Below are 15,893 nucleotides of genomic sequence, written 5' to 3'. Positions count from 1 at the left end.
CTACGCTCGTCTTGCAGCACGCTGGAGTTTCACACCTTTGTTGTTGACTCCTCCATGATCGTCTGTTCTTGTGAAATTAGCAAATGAGTGGAATTGCTCAACCTCCCCTCCCTCCCTCTCAACCATTCCGAGATTGACTACCCAAGCACGGCCTGGGCTACATATAGACGCTACTTTGCCGAGGCTGCTGACGCGAGAGTGATTTGTTAATGTATACTGAGAGGTCCATAAACGGCTTGATTGTTGCAGAGTCAGTTTGTAATTGCAGCTATTTATTTCATTTAAAGTTATTTCACCCCAGATTTAATAAACAATACATACCAATTGGCTTCCCTCATTAAGAAGATTTTCAAAAAGAATTACATCTATTTACCTATTTTATAAGATCGCCTTTACATGAATTAAAACAAAAAGGTTATTTAGCAGCCTAAGCTAATTATGATGAATAAAGGTAACCGTTCGATGCATTCACATCTGGTCCTTTGTGGTCAAATAATAAATAAAACTTATATGTCATCAATTTAGGAAAAAGCTTTATATGCTGTCAAAGATTATATATTGAAAAAATAAAATAAGTATATTCGTAAAAACTAGAAGGCCCTAATTAATATAATGTGTGAATTTTACTTTGTAGGGCAGGTTTTTCCTTAAAAACCATTTTGGTTTTAGCAAAATGCAAAGAATATTATTCTAAATAAAAATATAATTTATTCTAAATTGATATTTACTGCTAGTTGTCAAAAAGGTGTATTAAATTAAACCGTTTGAGAATAACACCAATACACCAACTGATGCAACTGTTTGTGTTGAATTTGATCAGCTTCATTATTAAAATTACATTATGTGATGACGTTGCCCTGCGTTCTGGAGTTTAGGCCATTTAAAGGCCCTGACTATGGGCCTGGTATGACGAGGTAAGGTAAGGTTGACTACGTTGAAGTGAAACAATAAAAGTCAAATCTACGATAGAAATTATGTTGTTAGACGGCAAGAGCATCCACCAAATATTAACTTTTATTGACTCTGATATTAAAATAATATGTCACATCACCAGAACACAAAAAACATTATATTAATATGTTGAATTTAATCAAACACTGAAGCATGGAATGTGCAATAATTGGGTGACACAGCTGTTTGGCAAAAACGATTGCGTTTATGATAAGTTCTACAATAATATCATTTAGTTTTTCCTTAATGCATCATTTAGGCGTGGTGCACGAATTCAAGAAATAAGCATGATAATATGTATAGCGTTGACCGAATGGTTTATCGACTCACAACCCAATTGTTGTGCGTTCAACCCCTAGCTATGTCTTTCTAAGTCCGAATTTAACATGTACGGTAAACATCGCTAGTCAATACATATGCCTTAAACCTAAAAAATACTTTTAATACTATACCTATTAAAAAAGTGATCAAAGAAACAAAGCATTCATACTTTAATACTAATATTTTTATTATTTATTCGAATAAATTTTTCCCAATCCAAAGATTCCTCTAAACACTTTCAACTTACTCATAGTCAATCATTAAGAATTAAGGTTTAGATATCACAACTATAGATTACAAAATCCAATCATTAATGCCTACGTAAGCATCAACGGTCTTTCATTGCCCTACGCTCCCGATCAGGCAATAATTTACATATTACATCAAAATATTCTACCGTCAGAGACAATTACTATTATTCCTTTACAACGGCATGAATCGACAAATTATTAATTCAAGTTTGTTAATTCATTAATCAGAATGATCTATTATAAAAGTAAGCATTGAAAAAGGCTCAGAGTGAAACAAATGAGGATTATACTCAATCACTATTCCAAAAGTCTGTACACGAAATGGGTTCTGTGAAAAACAGTTTGGGACCGACAACCGACAACGGGGCGTATAAAATAAGGATTGGTTTCTCCTTTTGGTTAGTAAACATAAAATACATTTTTTACTTCCTCTTCTCAGTTACCAAAGTGCAATTAATGAAATTGTCTTCTTAAGTACTTGTGCGAATACATAATATGTATAATCTATATGTAATTAGTGAACGGTGTTTCTTAAATGTACATTCATGATAGATGTTTGTTTGTATTTTGTAAAACTACCAAATGGGTTTTACAAAATATTCAGTCAGTTGGCCGATGTGGTTGTTTGTGCAAGAGTCGTTTTATTAAGTTTTTTTTTCATATAGTTATATGTTATATGTATAGGTACATAGCTATATGCCTAGAGGAACAAATGCTAAAAAGGGTACTTCATATTTCAAAAAGATACACCTAATTTGGTACCTAATACTTATTTTAATTCTTTAACGCAGTAAACACTTAACCAGACTTACTTTTCGAGATCGTTCATATCCTACTCACTTAGCAACTATACATTTTAGGCTAGACCGTTGACTTGCGTGTCAAAAATTAGGCAACATTTTTTGCCTCTAACGAAATATCTATTCAGGTTTTGGGTGAAATGCAACGTAATTTATTCAAAGCAGTAAGCACTACAGATGAATTTTGAATAGCAATCAAGGTAGGTTATGATGGGATTCTAGAAAAGCTGTTATTGTGCCGTTACGTTGTCACCATCGCCAGTTCCAGTTGGTATAATTAGTACGCATTTGCCATGCCGCTGATGATTGATAAAGTTTATCGCCCCATTGCCAAAAAGAGACTTTTGCTATTGCAATTCCTAATTGGTTTAACATACAACTACATTAATTTGTAATACCTAGGTATTATATGAATGTAGGCTGCTTTTTATTGATGTCAAGGAGTTTTAAATATTTTACCTAGGTAAGCAACTAGTAAGTGTCATTTATAGTAAAGGCGGTTGATGCATATATGATTATTATACACTTTGGGGAACTTAATCGATAGTTAATTTTAATAATCTAGTTAGGAAAAATTAATATCATTTTCTCTCGTATCTCTCGCCTTTCATTGTGTAGGTAAATCAATACTAAAGAGGTAAATACATATAATAAAATAATAATGGTGCTTTTAAAGTTACGTCGGATATTTTATCAGCTCGTGGAATTCATTCCATTTTGTAAATAATAGAACGAGAAGCAAGAATCGGGATAGAACACGAGAGAGCAAGAAAACGTGTTATGTTTTATTATTCGAGCGTCGAATCGGGAGAAACCTGCGTGCGGGCCTCACGGGCCGGGCGCGCCCCTCCCCTCGCCCCGCCGATCATATGTTCGGCGGCCGGTCGGTCGCTCCGCCGGCGGCCACTCATTGTGACTCGGGCTGTCGCCGTCGTCGCACCGCAACTCGCACGACCGCACTCGCGCGCTCAATCAGCTGTTCTCGACACGACTCCGCGAGGAAACTCGAGCCCTAGATAAGCCGCTGTGCGGTGTAGCATGGAGCTGTTGTGCGCGGAACGCGTGAGTCCCGGCAGCGAGCGGGCGAAGGCCGGGCCGACGCCCGCCGCCGCCGCCGATCCCGTGCTGCTGCGCCGGCGCGTGCTGGACAACCTATTGCGAACCGAGGAGCGCTACGCCGTCACCGCCAATTACTTCGGCACCGTGCAGACCGAGATCACCCCTCATATGCGCCGAGTGGTCGCCGAGTGGATGTTAGAGGTGAGCTCAGGGCCCACTCGTTCGCCATCTTGTCGATCTGCTAACCACTCGGCCACGTGTAGGTACCTCAGTGTCTGCGTAAGCGCTCACCTGCCGCCGGTGTCAAACGATTCATACGTCTAGGTGTATGGGAATATTATGATTCGTTAACCGAGTGTATGATAGAAACGTGGTCTAGAAAATCTTGTGCATTTTCCTCTGGGTAAGGTTAAGCCTAATATGCCATGATTACAATCATTGTGGTCAAACTATTTCAAATATGCTAGCGATTGCTACACCACTATCGTCATTGTTTACATGATCAGCTGATCATGTTTATAACGTTCGAATAGGAATCTGATTAGAAACTCAATTCAAAATATCAAATGAAGTATTTTACTGTGTTGCGATTGGTAGCATTATGTTATAACAAAGTAGTGATTCGGAATGTAGTGCTAACTGCTTGGTGTCTGTTGATTGCGCGAGGGGCCCTGCCGGCCGGCGGGGCGGAACGCCGCGGTCGCCGACCGATGCGAGCGCTCGTTCTATTTGAATAATCAGCTGATTTTGACACGCACACAGCTGACGCCGGACGCGCTTTTATCTATCGCTAGAGAACTCTACACGTCTCATACATTTACACATTGTAACATTATATTTTATTGTCCATTTCACAATATTTGATTTGCATTGATTATGCAGATTTTGCGTATGCGATTAAATGGGGTTTATGAAGATAGGTTCTGCTTTGAAAGATCAGATACATACCGGATAATGTTAACCAAAATGTTATGAGATCAGTCAGCTGTAAATTCGAGCTCGGCCACGTGGGAGCGGCGCGGGCGCTGACGTCACCCTGCGCTGCCGACGCATGCGCCTCGTTGCCACTTTACCAAGTTTGCCGACACATTATGCCCACCATTTATACGTTAAACCTGTCGCATACCAAATTACAAGAAACCCTGCCGAAAAACACCACCCGAAAGGGCAATGACATTTCATAGTCTCTAGTTAGCCTTACATCATGCTGCAAACCAAACGTTTTTAGGTAGATTTCATCATGTTACATACTTAGGTATGTAGAATTATAATGTAATATTTTCCTGCTGCTAACGTTTAAATGAGTCGATCAAAGTAATATTACACTTATTGTTTCTATACGTATTATATACAATGTGATTAACAAACGCCACAAAAACTAACAACGTAATGATGATGAAGTATTCGCAACCAGTAATCTTTTAACAGAACAATGGCCCGTTCTGCTGAGCTATGAGTTAATCAGCTGACAGAGTCGAGCGTGGGACCATCAGCTGAGCGTGCCTCTTGCCGGTCCCACTGTGGATGCATCCGTGTTTCGGATTACACCGTGCGAAACTATGCGCGACCAACTCGCGTCTCTCGTGACGTTCTCTATTTACTAAGTAGATCATTGCACTTCGCTTCACTCTCTCCTTTTAAGTACATACTGCATGGTGGAGAGTCCACTGGGCAGTATTAACACGACTGCGGAAGAACTGTTTAATTACTTAATATACATTTGACCGTTAGTTCTTTGGAAAGCAACAAAGAGACCCGCTTCGACAAGAGCACATGAAAGCACGAGGCTCATTTATCGCACTTAGTGTGAATTACAATGTTATGGAATATATAGGTTATCAGGAATTCACTTTGATAAAAGCGAGGTGCGGCGTCGTGGTGCCGACTGAATCAAATGTACTGAACCGTATCGTTATTTCAGGTCTGCGAAGATCAAAACTGTCAGGAAGAGGTGTTTACACTGGCGATGTCCTACCTAGATCGCTTCCTTAGTACCTGCACGGTTGGGAAAAGTCAGCTCCAACTACTGGGCACGGCCTGTTTGCTGCTAGCGTCCAAGCTACGGGAACCAAGTTCGCGAGGCCTCCCTGCAGATTTACTGGTCTTCTACACGGCAAACAGCATTACGATTTCGGATTTATGCGTAAGTTTTATCATTGAAATGTTGCGATATGACCTCTTCGTATGATCTTATCATAAATAACCGAATGCAATTCAGATTGTATTAAAAATGATATGACGTTCGAGTTGTTCCAAAACTTATCACATTCGTAAGTAATTTACATTATTGTTGGCTTTCTGCGGCGGAAGTTGTGTTATCAATCTAGTTATTATACACATAGGAGTTAGGGCGAGGCAAGTTACGTGATTAAGTGACATGTAACATTGTAACGAAGTAGGTACCTACTTTTCGTTGTAATGCTTAAAGTAAATTTATTGTCAATTTCGAGTCATAATAAAAGTTGGTTAAATTATGCCTAATTACGGTCTTTGCTCACTAACGATTAACTTTTTGATCGTAGATTTAGTATTAATTTTATGTAAAGTAAATAAAATTATTCATTCGTTTGCCCTGCGTGTTAAATGTACTTTAGAAGCTGGATATTTGAAAAGCTCAATCTTTTAATATATTTTTGATTTCATAACGCAATAATACATTTTACACATAACGGCTTACCGGCGAGTCAAAATGTAATTTTACCATAATGGTTTTTGTGGTACCAACGTTTCTTCAATAATACTACAACATTTTGAACTAAACTAATCATACTAAGCGAATGATAAATCTAAAAAGAACAAAATGTCGCTACATATAATATGTTGAATATATTACGAGTGATATGCAATGCAATTCGGGCGGCCACCCGTCGGAGCCCCGTCCTCCCGTAGATAATAAGTGCACGCCGCATCTTTTGGCGTCATACAATCGAGTTCGTTTGTTTTGAACGCATTCCTTGATTATTTACCCTGATACCTGGCGGTGCTTTTACTACTTGCATTAGTTTCTGCTTGGACTATTACATAAAAATCGAATTACACCATTCCGCCGGTCGATGGAAAAAGCTAGGCCCAAAATCGGAGGAATGCGGCGTGAGGTCTGGGAGGAGGGGTCCCGCACAGTGTCCCCTAACGAGCCGGCAGCCTTCTTGGAACCGCCGAACGAGAGCCGCGTTTCAATCAGACCAATTACAGACGAAGCATGCCGCTTGTTTTTTCTCACGGCGCGAACGCGACTTGCCTTGTCTGACGATCCCACGAGCTGCTTCCCAAAGGTTTTCGATATGCGAATGACAATCGTTAATGCTATTCTAAACGACCTTGAAGAATTAAAATACATTGCCGACGCACTTCTATATTTCTCTTAACATAGCTTGGAAGCTAATATTTCTTTCATTGTTTTAGTCTCTGTATATCGAATCATTTATTCAATACGTTGTGTATGTTGTTGTTTGAACAGTTACCGTTACAGTTTGAACCTACCAATTATCCAATTGAAATAAATGCTTTATCAAAGAAACGCGGTTACGGAATTGTAAACAGTAATGATAAGTTTTGTGTGTATACACACAAATCATATACAATTACAAAAGCAATAATTAAATTGAGTTTTAATTGTTCCAAACTTAGTCGTTAGATGCGTAGCATTTTCGTAGACCAACTACGACATTTCGTAGAGCCTAAGGAAAATATAAAACTGATAATTGATATATTTTTTAACCTGCACATGAATCAATTAACGATTTTCTGATAGTTTTAAATGTTTGAATGTAGGTATGAAAGTAGGTATCCCAATATTCTTATATCGGTTAAAGGCGGTACCCGTCACACCGGTTGAATATGATATTATGATCGTTTACAATGGATTATCCAAGTGAAACGAATTGCGGGTGTCTAGAACAGCGGATGCGCCGGCAATTAATATTAAACATCATTATTATGGAAATTCTTAGACTACCCAGAAAACAATTAACATAAATCGAAGCATTATGAGTTAAAATTATTGATTACTTAACGGAATTTTATTTTTCAACCCATGTATTGGATACATAGAGCGGCATTTCTCGGTCGGGTTATCAAGCTCGCCGAGGTAGGTGAGCGTAGCAAAGCAAAAAGAGCGATGAGACAGCTGTAATGCAGGGTTCACGAATCACAAACACCGCCTCGGCACGATCATAAAACCTGCGCGTTCTCACATCCACTGTAAACGCTTATTATAATTGAAGAATAAGGCCGTATTCTTGATTGAATTTTCTTTTTAGGCACCGCTCAAAGAAAATCCAATAACTTGTTCCCGTCTGTATTGAATGACGCGCCTGGGTTTTTATTTTTTTTCATTTCATAAATACTGCTCACGAGTTACAAAAGCTTAGTTTACCAGGAAGGAGAAAACCACACTTATTTGCAGATCTCACGGCTCGGTTACGCTTGTTTTCCCCACTAATGAGCATTGCTAAGACAACCCATCTGTGTAGGCTAGACGATGCCATTTTAAATCAATATTTTAAGGCACGTTAGGCGTTATCAAACGGGTTTCCTTGTTCAATTTGGCTCGTACTTTCTTACTATTGTTTCCCACGAGAGCAGTCGTTATTCTCGGGTGAGAGGGGCGAAGGGGGTTGGGCGAGTCGCATTCCAACGATCGGCTCCTTGGTGCTTGCCAAAGAAACCTCCACGACTGCCAGAATAACTCATATTATCACCATACTAACACAAATAAATATAAATACATAAGTTCTATTTATATCTTAAAAAGAAATAAACTGTCAATAATAATTATAGTTATTATTTGATGACGATAACTAAATTAAAGAGTACTTAAATTGCTTCCATTGTTGACTTTCATTACCGAATAGGTAAACTATATATAATAAATTACAATTTATTTTTCTACATTATGACAAGCATAATAGACATGATACCTCTAAAAGCAACAGTAATAAATAGCATTTTGTTCTAAGTAAAACACATTCTATGCGGGCACAGACAATGGGGCAGAGACGAAGACGTTGCGGTTAAAATTGGTAAAACTACTTCTTTGAAAATTAATAAAGATAACTTAATATTATTATGAAATATTTAGAAAAGTCGTAAGTAGTTTCGTAAGTTCTTCGTCACATACATGATTTAAGATTTACGATCGGACTTAACGTTCGTTTTAATGTGCAAATAAGTGAAATAAGCCGCACGTAATGATTTCGCAATCGCTCACCATCACTTTACAGGAATGTGCTGTGATAACGTATTACGTTAGCTTCACTGTAGCTGTGTAAAAGAATGCGTATCACGTTTTGCATACTCGAGGTAACTTTAGTATTCAACATGCAAAGCTTCCGACCAAAACGCCGTCCATTGCCTATACAGTTTGGTCATAGGGAACTCTCGGAATAATCATTTGTTAATACGACGATTCATTTAGGTAGGAACGGAGCGTAGTCCGGCACAACTATTGAAATGTTATTGGTTGTGTGTAGAGCTCGATGAAATCGGACGAAGCATGGGAACAGGAATGGAATTCAGCGAGTGTCGCGGGCGCGACGAGGGCTGTTTGCATAGCTCGCTTTATTGGCTGTAACGTGCCTCGATAACTGCTACCGCGCAAGCTTCTAATGAACACCGACTTGGAAATTTATGAGCCGCATTCCAGACGTCTCGAGTTCTATTTGTGCTTTCACACGATCGCTGAGACCCGTGCGCCGTGTTTTCGGATCTTCGTTCTTAAGTAACGCAATCGGCACATCCGCACGGTGTATCAGGTGGTGTCTGCGGTAAATTCTTTACGAGCGCATTGTTTCCGAAGCTTTTCAATGACAGCGAGGCGGGAGACGGAGCCATTGAGACCGCGGTCGACCCGCATACCACCATCGTTAACCACTTTCGCTCACCTGTTCTTTTTAGTTTCCAAAGCATTATGAGCCATTATTATATGCTTCACATTAACCGGATTACTTAGACCGCACGGTTAGTTGACGCACACCGAGACGAGATCACATATCGTGCGACTTCCAGTGATGATGAGCCTCATTCATTCACAAGCACTGAATATCAAGTACCAACAGGCCTCAAGTTCACTCGAGCCGCAGACTAATCTCGACTCTATCCTTATCGATGTTCGGAATATATTTGTTTAGTTGAAAAAAAGCAAACGTTTGTCGGCCTGGACGACCCCATCGTTTGAGTTATGTAAACATCGAGTATTATCTGTTAACGGCCATGCATCGCTGACATGTGAACGTGTGTGTGTGAGCACCAAATAATCAAGTTATTCATAAAACTCACCATTCATATCGCAAACTTGTCCAAAGGTCGTCCTTATCACGGCACTTATTAATTAATGTAGGTCAGCAAAAGAATCTTGACAAAGTTTCAGATTAAGAGTTTATAGCCAGGAGGGGAATTGAGCAAATCTAGTACTGCTGGTAAAGGCCGAAGTGAAAATTATCGAATAGTATATTAATTTTTATTGAGCTTAACAATGTGTTGGGGGACTACCTACGTTCCGTTCCGGGAAGTCGAGCGAAACTCGGCGTGTTTACGATTATGCAGCGGATGTAACGAGTGGAATGCAGCATTATTATACTAGCCAATAAGCAGTTCTTTGCGTTCGGTCGGTTTGGAATTATTTTTATAATAAATCTAAGCTAATCTTCATTTTTCTGTCACTTAGCAGTTTTGTGCCTGCACAGATAACAAATGTAATGGTGATTTTTAGTTCGTAATAGTAGGCATTATTTAGCATTCCACTAAGTGTATTTTATATATTTTGTCAACAGAGCTGGGAATTGCTTGTGCTGTCGAAACTGAAATGGGACGTCGCAGGAGTGACGGCTCACGATTTTCTGCCACTCCTGATATCACGACTGCCACTCCGAGGTGGACGTGTCACCAGTGAAATGGTGCAGAGGCACGCCCAGACCTTCATCACGGTAGCTGTGCGAGGTGAGCTTTCTTTCTTTACATAACGTCTTATATAACAATAAATATATAATACATCTCGAGTTCTAAATACGGTTAGTTATTATCAGCGCAAAACCGCGAACGTAGTCAATGTATTTAACGAACCCTCATTAACACTTAATAGGCTGTTTGGAGGATACTGTTATAAGTAACTAAATTAATTACATAGTTGATATGTAAATCTATACATTTTTTGTAACGCTGAATTTAATAATTATGATTATTGTAATATTGTTATGTTGGCTAATTTGTACCCAGTTATTATAGCTTTTGTCTTACACGCTTGAGCAAATACTGAAAGTAATAACAAAGCAGTGTAAGCGACACATCTGTAATTAGCGCCTCGTTCGCAATATCAGCGATCAGGTCATGTCACGATGGTTGCGCAGTCGCTTGAATATTCACCGTTCCTAGCTCGCGGTGTCTGTCATGTGGATGTCACGTGTCACTGAACCTAACGACAAATGAATAGAGAACGAGCACTATGCCTCAAACCGGAATAAGGCCCAGATGCATATTCATGCCTTACGTCAGATAGCGCGCAATTATATTTAAACCTATTCAATGAAATGGCTCTCACGGCAAAGCCACGATGCAGTTACACGCTATCTCGGGCTATCAACAATTGTTGGAACAGATAGTCAACTGATATAGGCCGCAGTCACGTTATATGCGATTACGGGTCGTAAGTATTATGCTTGTGATTTGTTGTAGGTACTTAATTCGTGGCATCACGGTATACGATATAGATTTTTAAGCCAAGAATAGTTGGGCTAGAACGTTGCGTGCAGATTTTTGTTGGCTTCTTTAGAAAGGTTCGGGATGCTGCCGAGATGTGAATAGGTTTGTTTACAGTGAGGGTTAGAGTGAGGGCGCGTGTGGGGCCAGCACCTCCCACGCGGCTCGCCTGATCGCATTCCAGCACGCCTCGGGACTGCCCGCTCCCCGCGCACCCCTCGGCGGATCATATGTTTTTATGCAACGGTTTTTGTTGTTTGCCGCCGCCGCCTTGTGGTTTTTTTGGCCAAGTTCACGCTTTAACTCTTTTATTTTACATGCTCCTTGGGTATCATCTCGCGCTTGTCAGGCTGTAGATTATCATTCCCAATACAATGCTTTATTAGCGGAAAAATATCACTCTTACACGTGACAGTAACGGTATGAAGTACACCTTATTAATGTAAAAAAAAATGAATCGCTCATTACGAAATCGCTAAGATTACTTCACCAATTGCGGTTTATAAACTGTTAGAATTTTGCACCGTACATAGAGAAGTAATGAATTGACTGCAGTCTTATTGTACTTAGAACTTTCGTTTTCAAACGCTTTCAAGGTCTATGGTATATGTATAGTACAGGAGGTTAAGTGGCGGCGACTGCCCTGCATGAGTGGTAGTTAGTAGTTACACTCCACGGTATCGAGCGAGCCCGCATTATGTATCATTATACGAATGGCACAATTTACTCAGTGCAGTCATAACTTGCCGGGATATTAAATTTGTAATGGATTATTTTAGTGCTGACACACACAGACATACTTTACGAAACAAGTTACTTTTATTCGTTTCATCTTAGCTACAGAATTAATAGTGCTTAATGCATTCATTGACCGTAACAAACCTTATGTTAGCTAGATTATTTAGGAGCATCTAAATAATGACTAGTCTCACAGCATCGTGACTTGATTTCGTCATTCGTTGAAGGCGGAAACAGTGTTAAATGTGTACGCTCTGGGTCTACAAGTATATAAATTGTTCTCGTTCTCCTACTACGGCCTCGCGCGAACGTTCACCTCTCAAATACTTAGACATTGAACATCAGAACGGAACGATGTCTCTCGCTATCGCCATACACGTACAAAGGATGTTAGACGATCTTGTCGCTCATGACATAATCGAGTCGTTGCCAAATTTGCTTAGCGGACTCGGGTACTTCAATGTCACGTCTCTCGTTTGGATTACAAAATTATTGATAACAAGACTCCGTAAGGTCCCTTAAGCTGGAGGTATCTGGTCGTGAGACCGGTCCGCGGGTCGAACTGCAAAGCGGTAGGGCTTCAATGTTTGATTAACATCAGATTATGCAAATACTTCGAGTAAGCGGCCGCTCTCGTTGTTTGCTATCTTCGTTTTGTTCCTTCCTTCAGAGCCTTTATCTCGACTCCGCCGCCATACGAATTAAAAAATCCTTTAAACGATGCTGAAAGAGTGTTCGGTAACCATACGTCGTTCGATATAAAGGAATATACTTAATCGTGAATGGAGTGCCCTCGGATGCTCTGTCTCTATTGTATACGTTCTCATACTTTTCAGAATTTGAGACTACGGTGCGCCGCGTGTCCACAATGCCCCAATAGATATTTTTTTTAACTTCTTTTTGATCACCGTTTTTGAATAATCCCGCTCCAAATAAATGGTGGACTGTTCTTGTTATTGAAGTGCATGCGTTTTGAGAGGCAGTATTTGACAAATCGCTGAAGGTCAAATAAGTTTTCCTCTTGTTTTATTATACTATAAATTGCGTCTGAGGAAATGATAATGAACACAAGTCTGTTCTTAATTAAATTAAAATTAGCTTCATTATTATTATTATTTTACGAACTCGACCGTGTTGATGCCTTTTTGGCAGGATATATTGTAAATAAAATAATATTATGCCATGCAAGCTCGTGAGAAATATTCCAGTAAATCGGTTGCGCAGGTACAGCGTAGGAATGCGGCCGCGAGGGCGGTTGCCGGCTCCTTTGAGACTGTACTCTCCAGACAGAGACCAACAACCTGCGGGAAGGAGAGGGACGTATTCCATTAGGCGATACCCCTTTCCTTTGTGCCACCAGGGCTACTCCGCTAATACGTTGACTTTGTCGCGAACCACCACGTAGCTGGGAAACCCGCAAAATACGCAATTATTATTATTATTTATGACATAAGTACTTGACGCTCGTTACTTTGTTCCACATCCGCTTTTAGGTACCTACATTTACTGTGTAAGCATTCTGACCCGGTTCTATACTGATATCGCTCGGTAGAGTGCTCGTTTGTTACTTCAATCAAAAGCAACAATTTTAGTATGTACTTTAATAATGCGCCATTTTGTCTACGCAAGATTTTGTAAGTCTGAAGTCTTTACGAACCACTTGTATCCTTCAAATATCAAAGTTTAAAACGAATTTATGTATATATTATATTTATAAATATTTTTTGTTTCAGATTACGAGTTCACGTTATACTCGGCCAGCACACTTGCGGCGTGCAGCATTGCGGCTGCTTTGCGAGGCCTGGAATTGGACGGCCACCTGCCTCGATTACATGAACTGACAGGCATCGACTTGGTAAGTTCATTTACACCGCACAACTTCATTAAATATAATCACAATTGGCTATTGTCTAACGATCTGTCTCTCATCAGGACTGCTTACAAACATGCCTGGAGCAAATTGAGGAGCTGGTGCAGGGTTTGATTGAACGTGTAGTGTCTGTCCCAAACGGACAGAGCCGGGAGGCGTCAGGCTGGACGCCTCCTCCGACCCAAGACAAGCCCCACAATAACGCTGCCACACCCACCGACGTCAGAGATGTCCACTTCTGAAATTGTGGCCCCGAGTAAATACAATCGTGGGCCGTCGCTTTAACTTCGGTGCAGTACGAAAATACTATAAACTAGAACATTTGAACGGTGTTTCCGTGATCGAGGACTGATACCAAGACTGACAATGTGTCTAACATAAGTACCTACTACTTATCGTGTATAATGTTAATTTAAGAACGAAGTTTATCTTAATAGTTGACGTCGTTTGGCCCTTTGTGCTTCTTGTAAAATATCGGAGGATATTAATCACCGATACAATTTTCTCTTAGTTCATAATAGGTATCTTGAAATTACGATCTACCTCTTTATTTATAGGAAACAATTTTCATTATCGCCTGAAACGATAATACGATACATTTATTATTTTATATAAGGTTTTGCTAATAGATAATCAAACTATCTAATCTAACTAACAATTATAACGAAATTGTTACATCAAAAGTCACGGGACCAAAGTTAATTCTTCGTAGAGAGAACATACGAGATCCACTTAATGAAGTATTTCGTATTGCAGACATATATTATTATATTCTTCCCAAATAACAGTAAAAGTATATCGGGGGAAAGCAATTTGTTACGCTTGAAAGTGGCAACTTTAAATATTATATTCAAGATTTAAAATACATTACATACACTTGCTATTAATATACAGTATATATATATATAGATTATTTGATATATCATAGTAGAAGGACAAGGGCTACATGAAAGTTATATTATTTATAAGACGACAAAATAAAGATAGTTCTTAAATTGTTCAGAATCGTTGTTCCTTTATGACACTGAACCAACAAGTAGTTTTAAGTGCCTAATATATAATGTGATAGTTTAACTAACAGTTTAAACTTGATTTCATAGTCACTTCCAGTCATAATATGTTAACGTAGGAGTACTATGTTCTGTTGTAAGGTAATATAAGCAAAATCTGAAATAAAAGAATTGTGATTCAATTATTATTAATAGAATATATTAGATTTAGTGTTTCCATACAATATTGTTCCTAATACTTTGACTTTGGAAATGGTTAAACACGCGGCATGAGATATTAGAACTAGGTTTTCGTACTTAATGGTTCTAATCTGTTCTAGATTTAAGTTTAACTTTAAAATGTGATAGATTCCACAGATATTATACTAGATTTTATTGTGTGTAAGTACGGGTGGCGTAGTTAGCTAACTTTAAGATTGCTATAAGTCGTGTGCATTTAAAAGAATTAGTTATTTTGAATAATTTTGTCCAACGTCTTCCATATTGTAAGCTTCGAATGGAGCCGCAGCACGGCTCACTTATATTTTTGATAGGTCTCTACTTTAACATTTTCTCTATTTTAATGGGTTAACTTTGTAAATATGAAACTGTACATATAAAGTATATTTGCTCTAAGCATTTGGTGCCATAAGTGAAATGACTATTAAGTATTCCTTATAATCGATATTAATGAGCGACCTAACATAACGAATATATCGTTTCACAGAATAACAGCTTTTATATCTTAGTATTATATTATTTGTGAAACTGGGGAAACGATTCGCTTAGTCTTGACCTAGATTTATTTTTGCTTTTGGCTTTGGATAGGCTTTAAGCTTTTAGTTTAGATTATAAGTTCGAGGAATATATTAAGCAATAAGTACTGAACGTGGAAGTAGTCTCACGACTGACGTGATCTTAAAAATTTGCGCACATTGAATATTTCTAAGCTGAATGTGGTTTGACACTGATTTGATTTTGTGATGTATTTTTAAGTATATTATCTGTAATAAACGTTCGTTGACTTTAATATGTTGTAGATAATAAAAATCTGCAATAAAAATGTTCAAAATTAACTTTTCTTTCATTTTTCTAATCGTGTAGTGCCCACGCTTGGTCTCGTGACGGTTTCAAAAATTCAATTGCCATTAATTAATAGTTTTTATGACACTCCATCCAACATCCACCATCCACCTCATGGTAATTTCAAGCAAAGTATTAC

The 15,893-nt window shown here is 38.9% G+C and overlaps 1 protein-coding gene across 1 annotated transcript; it reads left to right on the top strand.

Annotated features, from left to right (window-relative positions):
- Nucleotides 1–3,253: 3,253 nt before the first annotated feature.
- LOC123715496 (G1/S-specific cyclin-D3) lies at nt 3,254–15,747 on the top strand. Its single transcript, XM_045670518.1, has 5 exons — nt 3,254–3,583; nt 5,304–5,525; nt 10,153–10,318; nt 13,546–13,667; nt 13,745–15,747. Exons 1-5 carry the CDS (start codon nt 3,362–3,364, stop codon nt 13,922–13,924), a joined length of 912 nt encoding a protein of 303 aa, XP_045526474.1. The 5' UTR covers nt 3,254–3,361; the 3' UTR covers nt 13,925–15,747.
- The last annotated feature ends 146 nt before the right edge of the window (nt 15,748–15,893 follow it).

Source organism: Pieris brassicae, chromosome 10 (assembly GCF_905147105.1).
Source record: "Pieris brassicae chromosome 10, ilPieBrab1.1, whole genome shotgun sequence".
In the NCBI taxonomy this organism is placed as follows: domain Eukaryota; kingdom Metazoa; phylum Arthropoda; class Insecta; order Lepidoptera; family Pieridae; genus Pieris; species Pieris brassicae.
Note: the sequence above shows the minus strand (reverse complement) of the source record. Positions and strands in the feature narration are given on the sequence as shown.

What these genes read in the sequence shown, in the direction of transcription:
- LOC123715496 (XM_045670518.1), top strand. Translation starts at nt 3,362, where the DNA reads ATGGAGCTGTTGTGCGCGGAACGCGTGAGTCCCGGCAGCGAGCGGGCG. An exon ending in TTACGATTTCGGATTTATGC is followed by an intron (nt 5,526 to 10,152) that starts GTAAGTTTTATC and finishes TTTTGTCAACAG; the next exon opens with AGCTGGGAATTGCTTGTGCT. An exon ending in CATCACGGTAGCTGTGCGAG is followed by an intron (nt 10,319 to 13,545) that starts GTGAGCTTTCTT and finishes TTTTTGTTTCAG; the next exon opens with ATTACGAGTTCACGTTATAC.